Source organism: Geotrypetes seraphini, chromosome 12 (assembly GCF_902459505.1).
Source record: "Geotrypetes seraphini chromosome 12, aGeoSer1.1, whole genome shotgun sequence".
Classification (NCBI taxonomy): Eukaryota; Metazoa; Chordata; class Amphibia; order Gymnophiona; family Dermophiidae; genus Geotrypetes; species Geotrypetes seraphini.
The window spans coordinates 112830554-112858269 of NC_047095.1; the positions used below are offsets into that span (position 1 = coordinate 112830554).

Here is a 27716-nt window from a genome sequence, read left to right on the forward strand (position 1 = left end):
TTGTTTTGGACATTTGGGACTTAGGCATTTTTTGGTTCATTATGGGGTATAAGTGTAGATGTCGTGGGGTTATAAGTGTAGACGTAATGGTGGTCTGGGCGTTTAAAGAGCTGAATGTAGAGGCAGGCCATTATCAAAAAAACCCTCCATTTGGACGTTTTTTTTGATTATGGACATTTTCCCAGCTTCTACTTTCAACGTTTAAGGCCTTAGGCCAAAAGGGGACTTAGACGTTTTTTTTAATTACGCCCCTCCACGGATATAGAATTAAAGATCTCAATATGTATACTTTGGAGGAAAGGCAGGAGAGGGGAGATATTATAGACATTTAAATACCTGTGTGGCATAAATACATGCAAGGTGAGTCTCTTTCAACTGAAAGGAAACTCCAGACTGAGAGGGAATAGAATGAGGTAAAGAGGTGATAGGCTCAGGAGTAATCTAGGAAATATTTTTTTTTAATAGAAAGGGTTGTAGAAGCATGGAATAGTCTCTCGATAGATGTTGTTGAGACAAAGACTGTATCTGAATTCAAGAAAGCTTGAGGTGGGCCCTTAGGATCCCTTAGGGAGAGAGAGAAGGAGATAGTGGATGCTGCAGATGGGCATATTAGATGCATCAATTAGCCTTCATCTGCCATCATGTTTCTATGTTAAAAGGACCAATGCATACAAAGAGGTATGTGTCTCCCTTTATAATCTTCCTCCAATCCCATCACTCAGAATCATCCCAATCCGCAGAATAGACTCTTATCACCCTAAGTCAACCTTCCCTCCACAGAATAAACTATTACCCTCCTGAAAATCCTTCACAGAATCCCTACCCTCAAACTAATTTCTCCCCAAACCCTCAGGACCTACCAAAGCATTCTTTGGAGTCTAGCATCAGAGGCAGAAGTTATTCTGACATTTTTACTTTCCAAGTTTAAAATGGAACCTGTTAAGTAGTTTTATACGTCTACTGCTGAGGTGAAAATGTGAAATAAGGAATTTTCATATTGCATTTTTAACTGGTAATACAAACCATAGAAGTAATCTATTTTGAATCCAGAGCCTGATGGAGCAAAATAAAATGGGATAACTCCTTCCCCATCTGCTAAACAGCAAGGAATCCCTTGGTAGGTCCAGTGGATTTCTGGGGAGTTAAGGGGCTGGGGTGACTTGAGGTGGGCGAGGAATCTGGTAAGGTGACTTTGGAGGCAGTTGCTTCTGGGAAATCGGGTTGATAATATGTTTCAAGGAGGGGTTGGCCTTAGGAAGTGGGAGTGACTTCAGAAGGATAGGAAGTCATTATTTGGGAACACCCTTTTTAAGGAAGTCTTTATTTAAGATGGTGCCCAGAAGAACTGGATTGCACATTACTGGCCCAATGCTTCAGGGTATAAGAATAATAGTTTGTGGGGTTGATCATAATTACAAGTTGTATTATTGACTCTACAGATAACTAAACTGTGTTAACATGCAATATTTTACTGTAGCTTAGTAGCTAACTCCCACAATCTCTGGAAGATAAAGATAATTCTAAATTAACTATATTTCTTGACAGATCAGCTATGCTTATCAGATTCATTTTAACAGATATATTGTTAAGTTTCCTTATCTATATCAGACTATGCCCAACGTTCTTCAGATCATTGCTGGGATTATGAAATTACTGAAACATTTCAACTGGACTTGGGTTGGTATCATTATATATGAAGATGATAACAGCCTGCAGTTTGTCCATCTCCTGAAAGAAAGGATTGAGCAGAACGGAGCCTGTATTGAATTCATAGAAATACTCAGAAAGTTGCCAAATCTAAGAGTTGACAAAATGCATCAGACTATTCATAAATCATCAACTAAAGTAATCATTGGCTATTTTGAAATGCAGCTTTCATGGGGTTTCCTCCATCGGATACGTATTCTAGAGATACCTGGCAAGGTCTGTATCACCATAGCTGACTTTGAATTCACAACCCACAAACTAGTGAAACCTAGTTTCCAAAATAACACCTTGCTATTCAGAGGAATGAAGAAAAATATTCCAAGGTTTTTCAAATTTGTACGAGAGGTAAATCCTATTTTGTTTCCTAATAGTTCACTTATTAATGAGTGGTGGAATGGCCTATGTCTACATTTCTGCTCCAAAAACATCAGAAAATCATGTAAACATACAAAAAAGTATTATTACTTAAACCACTGTACCAATACCCACTTTGCCAGCAGTTATGCCATTTACAATGCTGTGTATGCCCTGGCACATGCACTGAACGACATGCTTTTATCTGGCTCTGGAAATACCACCATGTGGAATGGAGACCGACAGATATTGTCAGATTATTTGCCATGGAAGGTAACGACATTTCAGAAATGAATGCTATATTCAGAAATTGAATTGGTGGCATTTGGCTACTGATAGAGTAGAGGGAGAAATTTAAAATTTTATGTATGATCCATCTTATTTAAAAGATTTATTATTACCACTTGTGTTATCTAGACTTTTGCACTCATCTTAAAATAATTCTTCAGATTTTGGGCAGAATGGAATATTTGTATCTTCACATAAATTTGGGTATATGGGCCGTATATTGTGGGTAAGATATCAATGGAGTTCCCATGATCACCATATCTCAAAAAATATGTAGGGGGCATTTTCAATATAACTTCCAAATCTGAGATTAGACGTTTTGTAGAATATGACCATTTTCAAAATATCTATGTGTTTCAAAAATGGCCATTTCTCAGATGTGCTTGTTCTCAGTGCACTTACTGTATGTTTTTGAACCATTTCAGAAAAAAAAGTCCAAAAGGAACATGCACAAAGCAAGCCATTGGGATGAAGGAGGGGCTATCATTTTTAACAGGCCACATAGAGAATTGGGACACTGCATTTAACTTCACACAAAAAGGCAAAGGAATACACCTTACCATAAGTCCCTTAAGTGTATGGTTGTCCCTCCAAACCCCACTGGATGCAATTGTGCACCACATCAGGTTCATTAGTTATTTATATACTGCCTATCAAGGGAGGTTATCAGTTATCTACATTCAGGTACTCATGTGTCTTTCCTTTTCTGTCCCAGAGGACTCAAGATCTACCTAACATAACTGGGGCAAGAGAGGATTAAGTGATTTGTATAGGGTCACAAGGATCAGTGCTGGGCTTGAACCCACAGTCTCAGTGAGTTGAGGCTGTAACTCTAATATACTCTTTTCTATTTCCTTCATTTACATTCTTTATTCACCTCATTTTTTAACCATAGTGCTGTCATCATTTGGTCTTCCCTCTATCTTCTGGCCTGAATTTCTGAGAGGGTGTTCTGACATGACATGTATTCCTTAGCCTTTGTAGATGTTTCTTGTAACCTTTTGAAACCAGGTCACGGTTACAGCAGTTATCTCCCACTGAATATTTGATAACTCAAATTCTTAAAACCAACTATTAAATGTTTAATACAAACAAGTATTATCTGAATAATTCAATTTTAATCTTATCTCCCACACTTCATTTCCTTAAAGTACTTTTACAACTTACCAATATTTACCTGGAGGTGCTAGGGGATTGCTTCCTGGAGCAAATGGTAAAAGAGCCGACAAGAGGCGACGCCACCTTGGACTTGGTCCTAAATGGTCTCACCGGACCGATAACAGAAGTAGAAGTCATGGTTCCACTGGGAACGAGTGATCACAATGTAATCAACTTTAAACTTGACATCGGGAAAGGGAAACATGCCAAAACCTTAACCACCACCTTAAACTTTAAAAAGGGTAAATACGATTGCATGAGAGCCATGGTAACAAAACGACTCGAGAAGATGGTGGACAAACTTGAAACAGTAGACCAGGCATGGTGCCTATTGAAAAATACTATTGCAGAAGCACAAGATCTCTACATTCCGAGGATTTCCAAAGATCGGAGAACTAAAGGCAAAGGAGAACCGGCATGGCTTACCATACAGGTGAAGGAAGCCATAAAAGAAAAGAAGGACTCTTTCAAAAAATGGAAATGCACGAAGACAACCGAAGCCTGGAACAAACATAAAGATGAACAGAAGAAATGTCACAAGGCGGTGAGGGATGCAAAACAGGACTATGAGGAAAAAATAGCCCGGGAGGCCAAAAACTTCAAGCCCTTCTTTAGATACGTGAAAGGGAAAAAACCTGCAAAAGAGGCAGTGGGACCCCTGGACGACATGGGAAGAAAAGGGTACATCAAGGAAGATAAACAAATCGCAGACAAACTAAATTCCTTCTTTGCGTCTGTCTTTACGAAGGAGGACACCTCAACAATACCTGAAGTGGAGAAACTGTTTACAGGAGAAATAGAGGACAGCCTCACCACAGTTGAAGTGAACTTAGATCAGATATACTACCAGATCGACAAACTTAAAAGTGACAAATCCCCTGGACCGGATGAAATTCACCCGAGAGTCTTGAAGGAATTGAAGGTCGAAATCGGAGAGTTACTGCAAAAACTTGCAAACCTGTCAAACAGAACTGGTCAGATACCAGACGACTGGAGGAAAGCGAACGTCACGCCAATTTTCAAAAAAGGATCGAGAGGAGAACCGGGCAACTATAGACCTGTGAGTCTTACATCTGTCCCCGGCAAGATGATTGAATCACTGATCAAGGATAGCATAGTTCAGCACTTGGACACACACGACTTGATGAAACCCAGTCAACATGGATTCAGGAAAGGGAAATCGTGTTTGACGAATTTACTCCAATTCTTTGAGACCGTGAACGAGCAAATTGATAGTGGAAAGCCGGTGGACATAATATACTTGGACTTCCAGAAAGCATTTGACAAAGTTCCACACGAAAGACTTCTTAGGAAACTACAAAGCCATGGCATAGAGGGAGATATACAAAGATGGATAGGCAAATGGCTGGAAAACAGGAAGCAGAGAGTGGGCATAAATGGGAAGTTCTCCGACTGGGAGAAAGTGACTAGTGGTGTACCCCAAGGCTCGGTACTTGGGCCGATCCTTTTTAATATTTATATCAATGACCTGGAAAACGGAACATCCAGTGAGATCATCAAGTTTGCAGACGACACAAAACTCTGCCGGGCAATCAGATCGCAGGAGGACAGTGAGGAACTCCAGAGCGATTTGTGTCGGTTAGAAAAATGGGCGGAGAAATGGCAGATGAAGTTCAACGTGGAGAAATGCAAGGTAATGCATTTAGGCAGTAAAAATAAGGAATACGAGTACAGAATGTCAGGTGCAACTCTGGGAAAAAGTGAACAAGAAAGGGATCTGGGTGTACTGATAGATAGGACCCTGAAGCCGTCGGCACAATGCGCGGCAGCGGCAAATAAGGCAAATAGAATGTTGGGCATGATAAAGAAAGGAATCTCGAGTACATCGGAGAAAGTTATAATGCCGCTTTATAGGGCAATGGTCAGACCCCACTTGGAATACTGCGTCCAACATTGGTCTCCCTACTTAAAGAGGGATATAAAACTGCTGGAGAGGGTGCAGAGACGGGCAACTAAACTAGTGAAGGGTATGGAGAATCTGGAATATGAGGATCGACTTAAAACACTGGGATTGTTCTCCCTTGAGAAAAGGAGACTGCGTGGGGATATGATCGAAACCTTCAAAATACTGAAAGGAATCGACAAAATAGAGCAGAAAAAACTATTTACATTGTCCAATTTGACACGGACAAGAGGACATGAAATGAAGCTAAGGGGGGGCAAGTTCAGGACTAATATCAGGAAGTTCTGCTTCACACAGAGAGTGGTTGACATCTGGAATACTCTCCCAGGGGAGATTATTGCGGAATCGACAGTCCTAGGCTTCAAAAGCAAACTAGATGCATATCTCCTTGAGAGAGGCATATAAAGATATGGTTGGCTATAAAATAAGCCAGGTGTATACCTGGCAGGGCCTCCGCGTGTGCGGATCGCCGGACTTGATGGACCGAAGGTCTGATCCGGAGATGGCGCTTCTTATGTTCTTATGTTCTTATGAATAATTTAGTCAGTGAACCTAATCCCCCATCACTAACATTCACACTCACTTCCCAACTTTCACACACATACTACAGTCATTGTGATTACTTTTATGGTTCTTGTTTAATAAGGGCCTTAATGCCCTGGTCATGCAATTCGATATGAGCTCTGCCTTTGACTTAGTGAACCATGGGAAACTGTTACAATACTTAGATGCAATTGGTATCAGAGAAGTGTTAGACTGGTTTCGAGGCTTCCTTATGTCCCGCTTCTATCAAGTACGTTTTAATTACGATCTCTCTGATACCAGGAGTTATCCATCTGGTGTGTCGCAAGGATCACCATTGTCCCTACTGATTTTCAATGTTTACATGTCGTCATTAGGTGCACAACTAACCCAGCTGGGAATAAAATTATTTAGTTATGCAGACGACTTTACAATCATTATCCCATTCGTTACCTCTCTCTCAGAAGTCACTCCAAAGGCAACAGAAGTACTAAACTCGATGGAGCAATGGATGACTGAATTCAAACTGAAGCTTAATTCAGAAAAAACAAAATTTTTTGTTGCTTCACCACACCCACTTGACACTAAAACATCACTGTGCATCAATAAACATAGTTATCCCATCCAACCCATTATGAAGATATTGGGTGTAACATTGGACCAGAGTCTAACCATGAAAGTTACTTTCTGGAAGCTTCGGTCCATTAAAGCATATTTCGATGTCTCATTATTTAGAATCCTAGTACAATCCCTTATACTGAGTCAACTAGATTATTGCAATATCGCCTACCTGGCAATTTCCCAGAAGAATATGCGGTGATTACAATTGGTGCAAAATGTGGCAGTCAAGCTAATTTTGGGGTTAAAGAAGTTCGATCAGATAACACCTTCCTAAAAACTTCTACATTGGCTACTGATGGAGGCACATGTGAAGTTTAAGTTTGAATGCTTTTGCTTTATGGCACTATTCGGTTTAGCCCCTAAATATATAACTGACCTCTTCTCTTTCTCAAACAACAGACATAAGAGAAGCTCACACTCCAATTTTGTTTCCCCACCATTTAAAGGATGTAAATTTAAAAAACACCATCAACATCTTCTCTCACATCAAATGGCATTATGGGGCAAAGATCTGGAACAATTGCTCACACATACTACTTATGGGGAATTTAGGAAACACCTAAAAACATACCCATTCCTGAAGTATTTAGGCAACTAAGCTGTACAATCCTACTCCACAATAACTGATCTCTAGCGCTGTTAATAATTAGCTTCTAACCTTGTTTATTCTAATTAATTTGTAACATCTTTTAACCATTGTAAATCGCATAGAACTTCACGGTCTTGCGGTATATAAACTGTTATTATTATTTTATCCAAAACTGGATCTTGGTTAGTTCATGAGTTCATTAGTCCATGATCATCGAGTCAGAAAGGCTTCAAACTGAGAGTTGCACAACAGTCTAGCACATGAAAATCACAGTTTCTTAAACACAATTGGCAGGCCTCTCTGTCCTCATGATGGTCCTGTAAAGCATTCAGCTCAACACAAGACTGTGTTTCGCCACCTGCCGTCTTCAGGAACTGTGTTTGCAAGACTCACCAATATCACAACTTCACCTACAATACAAAATAATTCACATACATTCCCTTTCATTCATACTAAAACCTCAACAAAATCTTTAAAACACCTTTCAACTACTAGAAAACTAAGCAGACTCGAGCAGGAATCCTGGGTTCGGCACAAGCCGGGATCAGTTGACAAGCAGGAAACACACCGTCTACCAGGAAATCAAACTGCATGACCTCACTTCCTCTGCATAAACCTTATATCCCTGTTCAAACAACTCCCGTTCCAGATATAACAACTTCCAGTCCACTTCTTTGTTGAATACAACCATATTCAGCCCCCATTCCTGTTACAACAGATTCCATTCCACTTCTTTTTTGAGTCCATAAGCCTCATCTGTATTCCACTCATAAATTAATCTCTGTTCCCTTCTAAGCAGTACCTCAGATATATTACCACCACTTGGTATAGACACTTGAATCAAAACCACAAACCGCATATCCTCTACCTTATGAACAAGCGGGGTATCCTCCTTACCCAATCTGAGATTACTAAGACGTTGAACCACCCTAAATTTGATCTTTCATCACGTTTGCCCCAGATACCATTTATCACATGGACAAACTATACCATACACAACCTACTTAGTGTCACAGTCTGTGTGTGCTCTTAAGAAAAATTCACGAGCACTCCCAGGGACCACAACCCTGTCAGCTGAATGCTTTATAAATTGAAGAACAGGACCATCATGAGGACAGAGAGGCCTGCCGATTGTGTTTAAGAAACTGTGATTTTCATGTGCTAGACTGTTGTGCAACTCTCAGTTCGAAGCCTCCCGGACTAGATGATTATGGACTAATGAACTGATGAACTAACCAAGATCCAGTTTTGGATAAAAGTAATCACAATGACTGTAGTATGTATGTGAAAGTTGGGAAGTGAGTGTGAGTGATGGGGATTAGGTTCACTGACTAAATTATTTTGATATTTATTAATAAATTAAGTATTGGAAAGTTGTAAAAGTACTGCAATGAAATGAACAGTGGGAGATAAGATTAAAATGAATTGATTCAGATAATACTTGTTTGCATTAAACATTTAATAGCTGGTTTTAAGAATTTGAGTTATCCATTCGGTAGCTATTTAATTAACTGAACTCCCCCCCCCCAAGCTTAGGCTTTAGTTTAATTCCACTGAATATTTGGGGATAGCAGCCATTGCTGACCAGTTAAATAATTTTGAATTTCAGATCCTATGTGTCATTGTGTTTTTAATTGTGCCATGTGAATGAACATTAGACTTGCAGATGATAAATGTTCATAATATATAAATAAAAGGAAAACTGGCTATTCAGGACATTCCTGAAAATGTGTGCTTTATTCTTTAGCTTCATCGTTATCTGAGGAATGTGCACTTTAAGAACATGCTGGGTGAAGAGATCTTTTTTGATGACAATGGAGACTTTCCCTTGGACTACACCATTATTAATCTGATCTTCCTGCCCGAGAAGAAAGTGAAATATAAAATTGTTGGAAGTTACAAACCTTATGCTCTTCCTGGAGAGGATTTCACAATCAATGAAAAAGATATAGGGTGGGAAGCTGCTTTTACCCAGGTAAGAGAGATGTAACATTTTGTAATATAAAAAACAAACATAAAGCAACACCACAGCAGAAGATTCACAAGATCCAATACAGAAGGAATGACAACAGATCACACAATTTCTATTGCCAACTTTTAATTCATTATCCCCCCTTTTTGTCAAAAGCTGGCAGTGTGGGCTGGCACAGTAAATTCTCTGATGTCCATAGGAATTGAATGGGAATCGGTGCATTTTCCACATGGCACTCAGCTCTGCGGCTTTGTAAAAGGGTGTCTATGCCAAAATAACACAAAGCATGTCCACACAAGTGCTGTGTCAAGGGCTATAACCACAAATGATAAAATAAAACAATTTGTTAGAAGAAATAGTATATAAATTAAGACACATATAAAGAGACAATTATAAAAATATTAAACATTCTAACATAAAACATTCTAGAATATATGAAAAATTAATAAAAACTAGATTCATATAAAAAAGTGCATAAGCCTGCCAGTATAGAAAAAACATATAAACATAATTTCTATTTAGATGCTCATAATTATAAAAACCAAACTCCATTTGGATTATGATCTGCCCAGAAATTCAGTCTCACATCACTAACACAAACTAGACAGGCAACACCCAACACCATAAAGTAAGCTTGCACTATAAGGGCCAGATTCTATAAACGGTGGCCTAGTGACGCCAAACTGAAATCCAACCTAACCTAAATTATTTCAATTAGATTAAATGGTGTGGTAATTGAAGTTAATTGAATAATTAATTAGAAAAAAATAAAATTAAAGTTAGGCACAGAATTCCAGGTGGTGCCAGAATTAAACCTAAATATTCAATGCTGGGCCATTTTCAGCAACCAATATTGAATATGTGGGGCAGCCAACCACTAAAATGTTAACCGGTTATACTAGTAGTCAAAGATAGGACAGCTATTTATGTGATCCTTTTAGACCATTAACCTGTGTTGAATATGGATGCCTAACCAGATAAATTGTATAATATGTCCAATTAGGCACTTTCTTCCATTGAATATTACAACTTCGGCCATGTCTTTTTTTTTTTTTTTTCAAGATGGCGCCAGGTTAGGTTGTAGGTGGTGGTGCCTCTTTCCTTCCTCTGTTTTATTTCGCATCCTATCTCTATTTTTTTTTTACCTCTTTTTGCTTAATATTTTATGATTTTATTTGGCCGTCTGTTTTTTCTACCGAATCGATCTGAGCTATATTGATTAGAGGGGACAACACTTGACAGACCCATAGCTCACTCTCTGTTGTTTCCATGGCAGCAATCAGCAGTATTCACTGCTGAATGGAGCACAGCAATCTGAAGCAAACAGTAGGCAGGAACTTTTATACAGAATGCTTGCTCATATCATACATAATAAGAACATAAGAACATAAGCATTGCCTCTGCCGAGTCAGACACTAGGTCCATCATGCCCAGCAGTCTGCTCCCACGGCGGCCCTCCAGGTCAATGACCTTTAGTGATCTATTACTCATTATACCCCTGGATCCCCTTTCCCTTCAAGAACTCGTCCAATCCCTTTTTGAAACCCAACATCGTACTCTGCTCAACCACCTCCTCTGGAAGCGCATTCCAAGTGTCCACCACCCTCTGGGTGAAGAAGAACTTCCTAGCATTTGTTCTAAATCTATCTCCCCTCAATTTTTTTGAGTGCCCTCTAGTTTTTGTTGCCCCCGCCAGTCTGAAGAATCTGTCTCTCTCTACCTTCACCATACCATTCATGATCTTATAAGTTTCTATCATATCCCCTCTAAGTCTCCGCTTTTCTAGGGAAAAGAGCCCCAGCCTCTCCAGCCTCTCAGCATATGAGAGGTTTTCCATGCCCTTTTTGTTGCTCTTCTCTGGACCCTCTCGAGTATCGCCATGTCTTTCTTTAGGTATGGTGACCAGTACTGGACGCAGTATTCCAGATGCGGTCGTACCATTGCCCTGTACAGCTGGAGGATAACTTCCTTGGTTCTGGTAGTGATACCTTTTTTGATAATGCCCAACATTCTGTTCGCCTTTTTGAGGCTGCTGCGCATTTCGCTGCCGGTTTCATTGTTTTATCCACCAAAATCCCCAAGTCCTTTTCTAGGTTGCCTTTTCCCAATGTCATCCCCCCATTGTGTAATTATACATCGGGTTCCCTTTCCCTATGTGCATAACTTTACATTTCTCCACATTGAAGTTCATCTGCCATTTATTTGTCCACTCCGTCAGTTTGTTCAGGTCTCTTTGGAGTTCTTTACACTCCTCAACAGATCTAACTGCACTGGAGAGTTTTGTGTCATCCGCAAATTTTACAACTTCACACTTTGTCCCTGTTTCCAAGTCATTAATAAATATGTTGAATAGCAGTGGTCCTAGCACTGACCCCTGAGGGACGCCACTTGTGACCCCTTTCCAGTCAGAATATTGTCCCTTTATTCCTACCCTCTATTTCCTGTTTGCCAGCCAGTTTCTGATCCATCTGTATATTTCCCCTTTCACCCCGTGGTTCCACAGTTTCTTTAGAAGGCGCTCATGAGGTACCTTGTCGAAGGCTTTCTGGAAATCCAGGTATATTATGTCTATGGGGTCACCTTTGTCCAAATGTGCACTTATCCCCTCAAAGAAGTGCAGCAGGTTTGTTTGGCAAGATCTTCCAGTACAGAAACCATGCTGGCTTGTTCTCATCAACTTATTTTTTCCTATGTGCTCACTGATACTGTCCTTGATTAATGATTCGGCCATCTTTCCCGGAACTGAGGTTAAGCTGACCGGTCTATAATTCCCCGGGTCGCCTCTGGATCCTTTCTTGAAGATAGGTGTAACATTCGCTATCCTCCAGTCTTCTGGTATTACCCCTGTTTTCAAGGATAGGTTGCAAATCTGCTGCAATAACTCCGCTATTTCGTTTCTAAGTTCTTTTAGTATTCTTGGGTGAATTCCGTCCGGGCCCGGAGATTTGTCAGTTTTCAGCCTATCTATCTGTTTGAGTACGTCTTCGAGGCTTACCTCCATGCACGATAATTTTTCCTCTTGATCCCCCTTGAAGAATATTTCTGGTTCCGGAACCTTGGATGTGTCCTCTTTCGTGAAGACTGACGAGAAGAATGTGTTTAATCTGTCTGCCACTTCCTTTTCCTCCTTTACAACTCCTTTCCTATCTCCCTCATCTAGGGGTCCCACCTCCTCCCTCGCCGGCTGTTTCCTTTCCACATATCGAAAGAAAGTTTTAAATTTCCGTGCCTCCTTTGCAAGTCTCTCTTCATACTCTTTCTTTGCTGTTCTGACCACTCGGTGACATTCTTTTTGGTGCTTCCTGTGCTTTTTCCAATTTTCCTCAGTTTTATCCTTTTTCCATGTCCTGAAGGATTTTTTCTTATCTCCTACCACCTTCTTAACTTCTTTTGTTAACCATGCTGGGTCTTTTGTTTGATTCTTTCTGCCCCCTTTTCTAAATCTGGGTATATACCGGTTTTGCGCCTCGTTCACCGTGTCCTTGAATAAGGTCCAGGCTTGGTCCACCGTCTGTGCCCTTCTGGAGCTGTTCTTGAGTTTTCTCTTTACCATGTGTCTCATGGCATTATAGTTCCCTTTCTTGAAGTTGAACGTTGTTACAGTGGTTCTCCTCCCCTTTGGCATACTTAGTACCACTTTGAATTGGATCGTGTTGTGGTCACTGTTTCTAAAGGTCCCTCTACTTCCACTTTTTGGGCAGGTCCTCTCAGCCCGTTGAGGATTAAATCCAGAATAGCTGTCCCTTTCGTTGGTTCCTTGACGAGCTGTTCCAAGTAGCAGTCCCCTAAACCTCTAGGAACTCTAGTTCCTTTGAACAATTGGCAACTCCATGGCTCCAGTCTATCCCTGGATAGTTGAAATCTCCCATCACTATGGTGTTTGCATTTTTACATTCTCGTCTCAACTCGGCTCTCAGTTCTTCATCTATTGTTTCTGTTTGCCCGGGCGGGTGGTAGTACAGCCCCATCTTTATCTCGGTTCCCTTTCTTCCTGGTATTTTAACCCATTACAAAAAAGTGTTTAATTCCAGCAGGACAGGAAAAGTTTGCCAAAACCCAACAATGCAAAAATCTCCAGTTAGAGCCCAGCACAAACCAAAACTCTTCATACAGCCAAGCAATAGGGGGCAAACTCAGGCACACAACCTAAACCTTCATCCTGGTTAACTACTACCGTGTCCAGAAAAGTGACTTTTTGGGCATCCCAAGTTATGCTAAACTGCAAATGGCAATCTATAGAATTGTGCCAGACAGTAAACCTTTGTAAATCTTCAACTGACCTTCTTTGCCACTGGTATACCTCCATGTCCATTCTGTTCAATACAATTTTCTCCTCAATATTACCAATGAGACTTAACCCCTGCTTTAATAACGCATAGCGTGGGTTTTAGCGCCAGGATTGGTGGTAATTGCTCTGACGGTCATAGAATTCCTATGAGCATCAGAGCAGTTACCGACACTGCCAGTGCTATAACCTGCACTACGTGTTAATAAAGGAGGGTGTTAGTTACTAAAAATTGGGGTTAACAGTAAAACATGTCTTAATGGTAGTAACCCTAAACACCCCTACAGAAATGTGTACTTATGAATTCATTAATAATAATAATAATAATAATAACAGCTTATATACCGCAATACTGTGAAGTTCTATGTGGTTTACAAAGATTAAGCAAAGGTACAAATTGGTTGACTTTAAGAGGGGAGGAAGAAAGAGGGTTAATAGGACAGGAAATCCATTTTTGAGGAGAGAGTGATCAATAGAACAAGTTAATCGCTATAGAGGGGAGAGAGAAGAGAGGATCAGTTGTCTAGATACTTTAGAAACAGGTGTGTTTTCAGACGTTTCTTAAATTCCTCATAAGTAGTGGGCGGAAGCAATTGTTCTAGGTCTTTACCCCATGATGCTGCTTGGTGCGAGAGAAGATGTTCATGGTGTTTTTTCAGTTTACAACCTCTCACTGGGGGGAAACGAAGTTGGAATGTGAGCTTCTCTTGTGTCTGTTGGCTGAGAAGACGAAAAGGTCAGTTATATATTTAGGGGCAAGTAGTGCTTTGAAGCAGAAGCAGGCAAATTTAAACTTTACGCGCGCCTCCATTGGCAGCCAATGCAGCTGCCGGTAGTAGGGTGTCACGTGGTCAAACTTCCTTACCCCAAAGATCAGTTTGACCGCTGCATTTTGCATCAATTGTAAACGCTGCATGTTCTTTTGGGAAATTGCTAAATAGGCGATGTTACAGTAGTCAAATAGACTCAGTACGAGGGATTGGACTAGGGTTCTGAATGCCACTGTATCGAAATAAGCTTTAATGGATCTGAGTTTCCAGAGAGTGAAAAATCCCTTTCTGATCAAGGAGTCCACCTGGTCTCTCATGGTTAGGCACTGATCCAAAGTTACACCTAGTATCTTTATGGTAGGTTGGATAGGGTAATTAAGATTATTGATACATAGTGGTGATTTGGTGTCAAGCGGATGTGGTGAAGAAACGAAGAAAGTTGTCTTTTCTGAATTAAGTTTGAGCCTAAAGGTTGTCATCCAGTGCTCCATCACGTTTATGGCTTCTGAAGCTTTAGGAATAGTTTCAGAGATAGAATTAACGAATGGGATGATGATCGTAAAATCATCTGCATAACTAAATAGTTTTATCCCTAACTGGGTTAGCTGCGTGCCTAGTGAGGACATGTAGACGTTGAAGAGCAATGGAGATAGCGGAGACCCTTGTGGCACACCGGATGGATTGCTCCAGGTATCTGAAAGTTCATAATTAAAACATACTTGATAAGTGAACCGGTGGATATAATATACTTGGACTTCCAGAAAGCGTTTGATAAGGTTCTCCATGCAAGGCTTCTGAAGAAACTACAAAGCCATGGAATAGAAGGAGATATACTAAGATAGATAGGCAAATGGTTAGAAAACAGATTGCAGAGGGTGGACATAAATGGGAAGTTCTCGGACTGGGAAGAGGTAACGAGCGGTGTACCCCAGGGATCGGTTCTTGGGCCCATCTTGTTCAATATCTTCATAAACGACCTAGAAGATGAAACAACAAGTAGTTTAATCAAGTTTGCGGACGACACAAAACTATGTCGGGTAGTTGGGACACAAAAGGACAGAGAAGAACTTCAGAGAGATTTGAACCAGCTAGAGAAATGGGCAGAAAAGTGGCAGATGAAGTTTAACATAGAAAAATGCAAAGTGATGCACCTGGGTAAAAAAAACAAGGAACATGAATATAAAATGTTAGGTATGACACTGGGCAAGACCGAACAAGAAAGGGACCTGGGGGTACTGATAGACAAGACCCTGAAGCCATCGGCTCAATGCGCAGCGGCAGCAAAGAAAGCAAATAGGATGTTGGGCATGATAAAGAAGGGAATCACAAGTAGATCGGCGGACATCATAATGCCGCTTTACAGAGCAATGGTCAGACCACACTTGGAGTACTGTGTTCAACACTGGTCTCCCTACCTAAAGAAGGATATAACCCTACTGGAGAGGGTGCAAAGGCGAGCCACGAAGCTAGTAAAAGGTATCGAGAATTTGAGCTACAAAGAACGCCTCGGAAAGCTAGGATTGTTCACCCTCGAGAAGAGAAGACTGCGAGGAGACATGATAGAGACTTTTAAAATACTAAAAGGATTTGACAAAATAGAGCAAGAAACATCGTTATTCACATTGTCAAATGTGACTCGGATAAGAGGTCATGGCCTGAAACTGAGGGGCACCAGGCCCAGGACAAATATTAGGAAGTTCTGTTTCGCACAACGAGTGGTGGACGCTTGGAACACTCTCCCTGAGGAGGTCGTGATGGAGACCAGCATTCTGGGATTCAAGAGCAAGTTGGATGCACACCTTCTTGCAAATCACATTGGGGGATACGAGTAAACAAGGTTTCTCAGCAGGGATTACCTGGCTTGGCCTCCGCAGGTGTGGGTCGCCGGACTGGATGGACCTAGAGTCTGTTCCGATGAAGCCATTTCTTATGTTCTTATGTAAGTGCGGGACATAAGGAAGCCACGGAACCAATTCAGCATCTCATCCCTGATACCAATGGCATCTAGGCATTGCAGCAGTTTCCCGTGGTCTACTAGATCAAAGACAGAACTCATATCGAATTGCATAACCAGGGCATTAAGGCCCTTACTAAACAGTAGGCACAGATTGTCTAAAATAGCCACAATTACTGTCTCTGTACTGAATAACGGTCTAAAACCGGATTGAGTTTCATGTAGGAAAGAGAACTGATCCAGATAATCCATCAGTTGGGTGTGTACCAATCCCTCCATAATTTTTACAATAAACGGAATGGATGCTACTGGTCTGTAGTTGGATATTATAGCTGAAGATTCTTTTCAATTTTTTAGAATTGGGGTTATTATTATGTGACCATTATTAGAGAGGAACTTCCCAGTTTTTAGGTTATGAGCCAAATATTGCATCAATGATAGTTTAAATACTAAAGGTGCCGCTTTCATGATTTCTGGGGGGCATGAGTCCAGAACGCAATAGGATTTAGAGTATTTGTTATATAGTCTGTTGTAATTGTTCCACTCTAAATCTTGAAAGGAGCTCTAGATCATGTCTGCTGGTGTATCATTTCCTTGGGTGATAGATATCGGATGATCACTAGGGTCGTTTGTTGAACAATGAATTCTAAGGTTTTTAATTTTCGAATCGAAGTGTAGTGCTAAGTCATTTGCAGAGAGTAACTTAGAGTTGTGTGTGGGTGTGGTGTAGCGAGCGGTATCAAATAAATTTGTGATCAGGTTGAATAGCTCTTTTGTATTGATTCCTTGTGAACCATTACAAGATGAGTTGATTTTAATTGAGTAGAATGCTTTACGTTTGTCTTTTATCATTTGTTTGTAGATTTTTATGTTATCTCTACATTTGTTACGGTCTGTTAGTTCTCCTGTTTTTTTCCAAGTTCTTTCTAGTCTTCTAGCTAGTTGTTTCAGTTTTAGAAGTTCGGTGTCAAACCATTTGTTATATTTATTTGCATTGCTTTTGCTATTGCGTATAGGGGCGATTTTATCTAAAATGGATGTGCTGGTTGTAATCCAGTGATCCCAGAAATCGATTCCTTCTTCTATCTCTGATTGCAATTCATATTGTGACCAGAAATCTATTGGATTAATATAGCCTCTGGTGTGATGTTCTCTTTTTATTATTGGGCGTGTTTTAGATTTAGAATAAGACCAGATTAGCTTGAAATAATAAGTAAAATGATCAGACCAGATATCATGACACTAGGTGTCTTTACGTATAGAGATGGCAGGGTTTGGGATGTCCTTTGTGGACATGGCTACTATAACTAACTGATGGCCTTTTTCATGTGTTTGTGTGGGTAGAGGGAGGTTGTAATTGAGTAGGGATAGAAAGGTTTTTAACTCTTTCGCGTTTGTATTGTCCTCTTCATCTAGGTGTAAGTTTATGTCTCCTGCAATGATATTGTAAGAAGAACCGAGTGAATTGTTTAGGACAAATACACAGAAGTCTTCTTTGGCTTTTGGCCAGCTTTTTGGTGGGACATAGAATAATATGCATGATAGGAATTCTTTTAGATGATGGTTGCTAATTTTACAGGCTAGAATTTCTAGTTGGTCGGTCATTTTGGAATCTAATAGTTCGAACTCAAATCCATCTTTAAGAATAATTGCTAGACCTCCTCCTTTTTTTCCCACGCGGTTTAGCGTAAGGATTTTAAAATTGTCTGGTAGGAGGTCAATTATTATTGGATCATCTTCTGATAGTAATCATGTTTCAGTTAGTAAAAAGCAGGCTATTTGCTTGTTAATGATCCAATCATTAATTAGGAAGGCTTTATTCCTGACAGATCTAGTATTAAGGTATACACAGGGGACAGATATGGGTGTGATAGGTGGTAGTGGTATTGGTTTTGATGGGTTTTACTTGCCTTATTCTTTTTTTAAGGGTTCGTTGGTGTCTTCTTTTATTTGAGATAGCAATAATGTGATTTGTTATGTTTTCTTGTGGCATAGAGATGTGTAAAAGTGGGAGATCCGGGTAGTTGATTGATTGTGATTGTGGGTGGAGGGAGTTAACATCTTTGATGTTGCCAATTAGCAGACAGATCAGAAAAATCAGGAGGAGGCTATGGTATTTCTTCCTAGCACAGAAGTGTAATGGTTTCCCTGTAAATTCTTGAGTTATTGTTTGTATGGTTGCTGACTGGATTGGTGTAGGTTTTGAAGGTGGTCCAAAGGGATATAGATCTTAAGCAGTTCTACGACAAGTCTCTAGTAATTACACATGCAGCTATCAGTTACTCATGCATTTAACAGCTATTTGTGTCTCTGATAATAACATATGCTTCAAAAATTCCTAAGTAGTCCTAATTAAAGACTTCACCAATTACACATACATCTAGTAGTTAAATTTTCATCTAGCAATTGTATGACTCTGATGGTAACATATGCCAGGCAGGCAGTTCTTAATCGCAGGATCGGGTCGATGGGCTCTCTGTAGTGGCGATGGCTGATCCCGCTGCTTGGAAATAAAAAGCAGGTAGTTATTGGGCGGAGCACAGATACTCGGCAGGATCGGGTTGATGGTCTCCCGTTAGTGGTGGCTGGTCCCTCTGCTTGTTTTTAAAAGAAAGCAGGCAGTTGATTCTCCCCAGCGGACTGTGGGGAGGGCGGAGCTCAGACACCCGGCAGGATTGGGTTGATGGGCTCCCGATAGTGGTGGCTGGTCCCTCTGCCTGTTTTTAAAAGAAAGCAGGTAGTTGTTTCTCCCCAGCGCACTGCGGGAGGGGGGGGGCGGAGCCCAGACACCTGGCAGGATCGGGTTGATGGGCTCCCGATAGTGGTGGCTGGTCCCTCTGCTTGTTTTTAAAAGAAAGCAGGCAGTTGATTCTCCCCAGCGGACTGCGGGGGGGGGAGGGGCAGAGCTCAGACACCCGGCAGGATTGGGTTGATGGGCTCCCGATAGTGATGGCTGGTCCCTCTGCTTGTTTTTAAAAGAAAGCAGGCAGTTGATTCTCCCCAGCGGACTGCGTGGGGGGGCGGAGCTCAGACACCCGGCAGGATCAGGTTGATGGGCTCCCGATAGTGGTGGCTGGTCCCTCTGCTTGTTTTTAATATTTCTTCCTATGAAAAATAGTTGGCTATAATTAGCTGTACTAGGAGTAAATTATCTGTAGAGTAGTGTATCGCAAACTGTGTGCCGTGGCACCTCCTGAGATTTCAGGTGTGTTGGAGCACACTGGGGAGAAGGACAGTCACTGGCACCGGCTGACTGCCTACAGGATGTGCCTCCTGTCCATCCAACTATCGCCCTGTCTCCCTTCTGTTGCAATCAAGATACTCGAGCGTGCTATTCTCCGACACTGCCTGGACTTTCTTTCTTTCAACTCGTCAATTCTCAATCTTCTAAAATCTGGTTTTCACCTCCAACACTCCACAGAGACTGCCCTCACTAAGGTCTGCAGTGACTTGTTCATAGCCAGATTTAAGGGCCTTTACTCTGTCCTTATCCTTCTTGACCTGTAGCCTTTGATACTGTAAATCAAAGCTTACTCCATGATACACTGTCCTCATTTGGATTCTGTGATTCTGTTCTCCTGTCCTATCCTTCTTTGCCTTTCCCAATACACCTTTAGTGTATGTGTTGGTGGGTCCTCTTTTACCGTTACCCCATTAGCAGTTGGTGTACCCCATGATTCTGTCTTAGGACGTCTTCTCTTCTCTCTCTACACCTCTTGCCATGGTGCCCTGATCTCCTCCCATGGCTTCCAGTATCACCTAAATGCTGATGACTCCCAGATCTAATCTAATCTAATCCTTAGGTTTGTATACCGCATCATCTCCACGTTCGTAGAGCTCGACGCGGTTTACAGTAGGAGAAATAGGAAGGAACTACAACAAAGGGTTAGAGGTAGAAGGGTGAAGAAAATTTAGAGGACTTGGGATGCCAAGATATAAGAGTTTCCTTGATTCCTAAGTTGGAGGGAGACTTACATTTTTTGAGAAAAGCCAGGTTTTCAGATGTTTGCGGAAAACTTGGAGAAAGCTCAAATTCGAAGAGGGGAGGTAAGGTTGTTCCAGAGCTCAGTGATTTTGAAGTGGAGGGAGGTCCCTAGCTTTCCTGTGTGGGAAATGCCTTTTAGCGAGGGGAAGGATAGTTTTAATTTGTGGGAGGATCTGGTGGTATTAGGGTTTGAGGAATTCCAAGAAAGAGGGATAAAGAGAGGGAGGATACCATATAGGATTTTGAAAGTTAAACAGGCGCTTTTATAGTGGACCCTGGCGATTATCGGAAGCCATTGAAACTTGGCCAGGAGCGGGGAGACATGGTCAAATTTACTTTTAGCGAAGATGAGCTTGGCTGCGGCATTCTGAATCCGTTGGAGTCTGTGGAGGTTTTTCTTAGTTAGGCTTAAGTAGATAGAGTTGCAATAGTCCAATCTGGAGAGGATGATGGATTGGACAAGGAGGGTAAAATGTTTTTGATCTACCTCTCTACATCTGAAATTTCACCTAACGTTCAAGAAAAAGTCTCTGCTTTTTTGGCTGACATTGCTGCCTGGATGTCCTGCCATCATCTGAAATTAAATATGTCCAAGACTGAGCTGCTCCTCTTTCCTCCTAAACCTTCTGATCCTCCTTCTCCTTTCTCCATTTCAGTAAATAATACTGACATTGTTCCAGTCTCCTCTGCTCACAACTTTGGAGTGGTCTTCGATTCCGATCTTTCATTTTCTACACATATCCAACAAGCTGCTAAGACCTGTCACTTCTATCTCTTCAATTTCATCAAAATTCACCCCTTTCTCTCTGAGCACACTACCCAGACCCTTCTCCATGAGTTGTAACCTCATGCTTAGATTACTGCAATCTACTCCTAACTGATATCCCACAGTGTCACCTCTCCCCCTTGCAATCTATGCAAAACTCTGTTGCACAACTCATCTTCTACCAACCTCGCTATGCTCATGTCGTCCCTCTCCTTAATTTACTTCACTGGCTCCCTATCTGCCATCGCATACAGTTAAAGATCTTATTGCTGACCTACAAGTATGTTCATTCTGCTGCCCTGCAATATCTATCCTCACTTCTCTTGCCTTATACACCTCCCAGAGAACTCCATTCCTCAGATAAGTCACTCAGCTTTACCCTTCTGTTCTACTGCCAATTCTAGACTTCATTCCTTTCATCTAGCTGCTCCCTATGCCTGGAATAAATTACCTGAGTTTGTCCATCATGCCTTTCCTTCCCTTGTTTAAAAGCAGACTGAAAACCCACCTTTTTGATATAGCTTTCAATCCTTAACCTTACTCCTCTGCCCTCCCTCCAACACAGCCTGCAGATTAATCGTTCTACTTAACTGTATCCATGATATCCTGTTTGTCTGTTTTGGCTGTTTAGATTGTAAGTTCTTTTTGAGTAGGGTCTGTTTTCTTATTCTTTGTGACTCTATGCAGTGCTGTGTTCATCTGATAGTGCTCTAGAAATAATTAGTAGTAGTAGAAAAATAATGTGCATTTTATACACTGCAGTCCACTATCATTTGAAAGTTTTTTTCCTCAATCTTCAGTCATCTCCACAATCCAGATGCAGTCAGAGCTGTTCTCCTGGCTATAGGAAATTACCCAGAGAAAGAAAGCCAGTCTGCTGCTATGACTGTACTCCCTGTACAGGTAGAGAGATCTCCAATCAAACTGGTGAGTGATATTTAACACTTGAGATGCTCATGGTGGCAGGTTATTCAGTACGATGTCTGTTCTGTGAAATTCATAAGAACATAATAAAAGCCGTATTGAAATAAGACCAATAGACCATCCATCCCAGAATTCTGTCTCCAACAGTTACTTAGAAGAACCCAGTAGATTATTCAGATCTAGAAGTATATAGTGGAGGTACCCAAGCTTAAGTGTACACTAAGGGCCCGACAGCTAATGGATTTTTGGGAGAATAATTTTAAAGGTATGGTATATAGAAACATAGAAACTTAGAGGGGCATAATTAAAAAAATATATATCTAAGTCCCCTTTTGGCCTAAGGCCTTAAACATTGAAAGTAGAAGCAGGGAAAATGTCCATTATAAAAAAAAAAAACGGGGTGTGTGGCTTGGCGTGCGCACAACATGGTAGCTTAGCCGCGGCGCTCCTCGAATCCAGGCAACCAACTGTAAGAAATTAACTGTATTGCTTCGCTCAATCGAATTAAAAATATTAAAAAACAGCGTCGGAAATGGCTGCGACAAGGCAGGGAAAGTCCGAAAAGCCGTGCACATCGGGTGTATCGGCGAAAAGGTCGAAGGTCACTCCTGTGTCGCCGTCGAGTGTGCCTATCCCGCTGGAAACTGAAGATTTCAATGATAAAGCGGATATTATGGCAGAACTGTTCAAAATCAAGTTAATGTTAACTGATAATGCCAGCAAAATTTCAGAGGTAAAAGAGGAAGTGCTAAGTCTAAAGCAAGAGATCCAGACTGACAGGCAGAGGATGTCAGGGATTGAAGAGAGAATCGAGCAGCTGGAAACTATCACACAACAGTGTGAAGAGGAAAGAAAAGATGTTGCAGCTTTAAAAAATCAACTGGTGGACTTAGAAAATCGGGGAAAGAGAAAGAACATAAGAGTGCTTGGGTTAGCTGAAAATCTTGAAGGGGGAGATGCTATACAGTTTTTAGAGAACCTTTTACCTAAACTGTTACAGTTAAATTCTAAGTGGCCATTAGAAATAGAACGTGCACACAGAATCCCATCAAGACGACCAGTAAACCATGTTGGTCCTAGACCCTTGATATTTAAATGTTTTAAGATATCAACAAGCTTTGGAAATCTTAAAAGTGGCAAAAGCAAATAAAAACTTGAATTATAAGGGGTCTAAATTGATGTTGGTTCCAGATTTTGCTAAATACACGGCAAATATAAGAAAACAGTTTCTCATGTTTAGGCAGTAATTAAAAGAAAAAGGTTACATGTATGGCTTGTACTATCCATCGACAATGAAAGTGTCTACGGGGAATAAGTCCAGATATTTTCAAGATCCTGCAAATCTTAAAGAATTCTTAGCACAAGAGGAACCAATGTCTACATAAAAAGAAACAAAGTAATAGGAAAATTTCATCTGAAGAAAAAAGAAAGAAAATTGGGAGATAAAATGAACAAGAAGAAGATGGATAAGAAGAAAGAAGAGGACAACGATTACTGATTGAATAGACTAATTTTAATGTATTTGAAAGGTTTTGATTCAATTACCATAATATACTGGTACTATGACATAATCTTAATTTAATAAGAAATCATATTATTTGTGAAAATCATTTCATCCATATATATTTATGCTAATATTAATCAAAATGAATGATAAGAACTTGTCAAAAAAGGATATAAAGATAAGGAATGGAGTATTTCAATGGGGGATATTTAATGAAAAAGAAATTAATTTTAGACTTTTTATTAATTGATATGGAATATATATATTATTCAAATACCTATTCATATTGAATTTATTGTGACTGATGATGTATGAGAATGTTTAAAATGAATTTTTTAATAATATTATTAATATAGAAAAACTAGGAATGGGTATATCTAATTTATATAATGAGTATTTAATATATATGGAATTATAGTTAAATTTGAAATATGTTAATAATATATTGAAGGCGGTAATATATTACTTTGTAAGGATGATATATATAATTTTATGACTTAATATTATATAAATATCATTATAATCATAAATTCACGCACATATTAATCGATATGAAATACAAAATGTATTAAATAAAGGATTCAGTCTAGGAAATTGGGATTTTTAAAGTAGGGACAATTAATTACTGAACAGGTAAAGAAATATGGGATTATAACTAAATTATATGTTTATTTTTAATATATTTAATAGATAATTATATTAAATCTATATAGATACTTTTCTGTAAGAAGTGGAAATGAATATTAAATGAATGAGTATATAAAGATAAACTAATTAAATATTTATATATAGGGGAAGGAAAAATTTATGGAACTTTAGGGATATGTTAAATTAATATAGTGGGATATTAGTTGCCTGGGGGAGGGGATTTAGGTTTTGCTTTACCAATGTGTGTTCCAGGTCAGACAATGATAATGGGAGGGAAGGGAGGGAAAATAGAGGGAGGGAGAGGAGATCAGAGGACTAGTATATTTATAAGAAATGGAAATGAAAGAACCGGAAAAATTGATAATTGTATTTTTTGGGGGGAGATGGGTTGGGGGGAATGGGAAAAGGAAGTATATTTAATAAATGTGCTGAGATCTGGTCAAATATATTATCATAGAATTTTGGTTAAAATTAGATTATAAAATAGATGGATATAAAAATTTATTCTATTAATGTCAATGGTTTAAATCATCCTATTAAGAAGAAGAAAGTATTATCATTCCTTAAGAATCAAAATGCGGACATCTATTTCATTCAAGAGACACATCTTTCTGAAATTGAATCTAAAAAGTTATCTGGGGGTTGGATTTCTAAATGTTTATTTGCACCGGCTATAGGGAAAAAAGCTGGGGTGGCTGTTCTGATAAATAGAAAATGCAATGCAGATTTTAAACTAATAAATTATGATCCTTTAGGAAGATGGATACATATCAAAATGGTTCTGGGAAATACAACCCTGGATTTATTCAATTTATATGCTCCTAATTCGAATCAAATGGAGTTTTTTAAACAAGTTCAGCAATTACTGTTACCACTGGCTGCTTCTAATTTAATAGTAGCAGGAGATTTCAATGCTGTAATAGATCCGATTTTGGATAAGAGACCAAGTAGAATTATGAAGTCATTAGGTTTGGATAATTTGATTCAATCTTGTGATTTAGTTGATATATGGCGTATTCTTCATTTTAATGATCAGGAATTTTCTTTTTGTTCTCAGGTCCACAAATCTTTTTCACGAATTGATTATATATTCGTGTCTAATAATATAGCGCAGCGTGTGTTGAAAGCTGTTATTGATCCTATTGTAATTTCAGATCATGCTGGTGTGTGAATTGACCTTCAGAATCACGATACTGAACAATTTAATTCAATCTGGAGATTTAATAATGCTCTACTAGCGGATTCGAACTTTCTGGAAGATATTAAATTAAAGATGCAAGAATTTTTTCAAATAAATAATTCGGATAACATTAATGCTGAGATTTTATGGGACGCTTTTAAAGCAACAATGAGAGGAAATATTTCATATTCAGCATTTATTAAAAAAACAACTTAAAAAACAATTTGTTGATTTGGAAAAACAAATTAAAATTTTAGAAAATAAATTAATTGAGAAATGGGAAAACAATACACTACAAGAGTTATTAAAAGTAAAAGTTAAATATAATGAGATTTCTTCCCAATTTGTGAGGAAAGATATATTTTATAGGCAAGTTCAATTCTATGGTAATTCAAATAAAGCTGGTAGATTATCAGCAAATTTTCTAAAAGCAAAAAAAAAGAAAATCTAAGATTATTGCAATTAAAGACACACAAGGTAATACACACACTAACACTAAAGATATTTTAACACAGTTTCTTGATTTTTACAAAGATTTATATTCTTCTGAATCTTATGAAAATAAAGAACAAGATGGATTAAATTTCTTAAATTCATTTATTGGACCAAATGTTCCGGATCATATAAAAAGAAGTTTAGAAGAACCTATATCTTTAAAAGAAATAGAATCAGCATTGAAGTCTCTTAGAGTTGGATCCGCTCCGGGTGGTGCTGGTTATACTGTTGAATTTTATAAATCATTTCAAAATTTTATTTTACCATATCTATTAAATTTGTATCAGTATCAAATGAATAATGGGAATATATCAGGAACTATGGCTGATTCAATAATTATTGTCTTACCAAAACCAAACAGGGATTCTACCTTGGTTTCAAATTACAGGCCTATTTCTTTATTGAATGTAGATGGTAAATTGATTGCTAAAGCCTTAGCAATAAGATTGGCAAAAGCTCTTCCTTTTATCATTGATGTACACCAAACTGGATTTATTGCTAAAAGACATTCATCAAATAATACTAGACTAGCATTTCACTCATTAAATTTAGCAAAAAATATTAATGATCCAGCTTTTCTAGTGTCTTTAGATGCAGAAAAAGCTTTTGATAGAGTTGAATGGAGCTTTATGTATCAAGCTTTAGAATGGTTTGGTATTGGCCCTGGTTTTATTAAAATGATTCAGACATTGTATAGCTCTCCTGGTGCAAGATTATATATTAATAATAATCTATCAGACAGATTTAACTTGCGAAGGGGAGTTAGACAAGGTTGTCCTTTGTCCCCCTTACTTTTTGATGTTGTTTTGGAACCCTTATTAATTGCAATTAATCAAACTAAGGAGATAAAGGGAATCCCATTCTCCCAATGGGAATTTAAACTTTCTGCTTATGCAGATGATATTTTATTATATTTAAGAGAACCGGGGAATACTATTCCATGTTTGCTTAATCTTTTAGAGAAATTTGGTAAATTTTCGGGTTATAAAATTAATTGGAGTAAATCTGAAATTCTTCCAATTAATGTTCATTGTACCAAAGGTTTATTTGATTCATATTCATTTATCTGGAAAGAGGAAGGTCTAAAATATTTAGGAATTATTATCAAAAATACAATTGAAGATACAGTCAAAGAAAATGAAAAACTTTTATTAAGAAAAATAACAGAAATGTGTGAGCAATGGAATCCTTTACATCTTTCTTGGTGGGGAAGAGTTCAAACAATTAAAATGATGATATTGCCTGTGGTTTGCTACCAAATGGGTATGATACCAATATTTTTTCAGGGGTCATTTTATAAAAAATTAAACAATCTTCTAACAAAATTTGTTTGGTTTGGGAAAAGACCCAGAATAGCTTTAGTATCATTACAAAGACCAATTGTGGAGTGAGGGGTAAATTTTCCAAATTTTTATAGGTATCATCAAGCCTATATTCTAAGACAGGGCATGTATTGGATCCTCCCAGACCTCATGGAGAATGTACCAGATTGGCTATATTTAGAATGGCGGCTCCTATTCCCATTACACTTAGAACATTTACTTAGTATAACAATGCCTAGAAGATATAAAGATAACAGAATTTTATTAGACACTTGGAAAACATTAAGATATATTAGTAATTTATCACCAGAACCAATTGCTAAATCATTAAATCAATCTATTTGGGTAAACTCCAGGATCAGGATTGGCGGATTTAAGATCGTCTGGAAACAATGGATAATAGCAGGTATACGGACACAAAATGATGTTATTTCAGATGGTTCACTGCTTAGTTTTTCACAATTGCAAAATAAATTTGGATTAAATAAAACACAATACTTTAAATGGATGCAATTGAAGCAAGCCATTCAGGCAGGGTTCCCTGAATGGAAAGATCTTAATAGTCAATATAGTCTGCAGGTTTTATGTTTCCAGGCGGATTTTTTGGGTCACCAAGCAGCAAAATGGTATAAATTGTTATATGGATTTTTAAATAAAAAAAAGAAAACTGGACTTAGGGATATTTGGAGTATTGAGATTGGACAGACAATTTCTGCTTCTCAATGGCCACGATTTTGGTCCTGGAGAT

At 39.0% G+C, this 27716-nt stretch overlaps 1 protein-coding gene across 1 annotated transcript in view; it reads left to right on the top strand.

The window, feature by feature from the left end:
* Nucleotides 1–1611: 1611 nt before the first annotated feature.
* LOC117346305 (vomeronasal type-2 receptor 116-like) overlaps nt 1612–27716 on the top strand; it is a 35042-nt gene continuing 8937 nt past the window's right edge. The window contains exons 1-4 of the mRNA XM_033915705.1: nt 1612–2052; nt 8911–9138; nt 21696–21822; nt 25553–25555. Coding sequence (XP_033771596.1) covers nt 1612–2052; nt 8911–9138; nt 21696–21822; nt 25553–25555 — 799 coding nt within the window. The remainder of the gene's footprint in view (nt 2053–8910; nt 9139–21695; nt 21823–25552; nt 25556–27716) is intronic.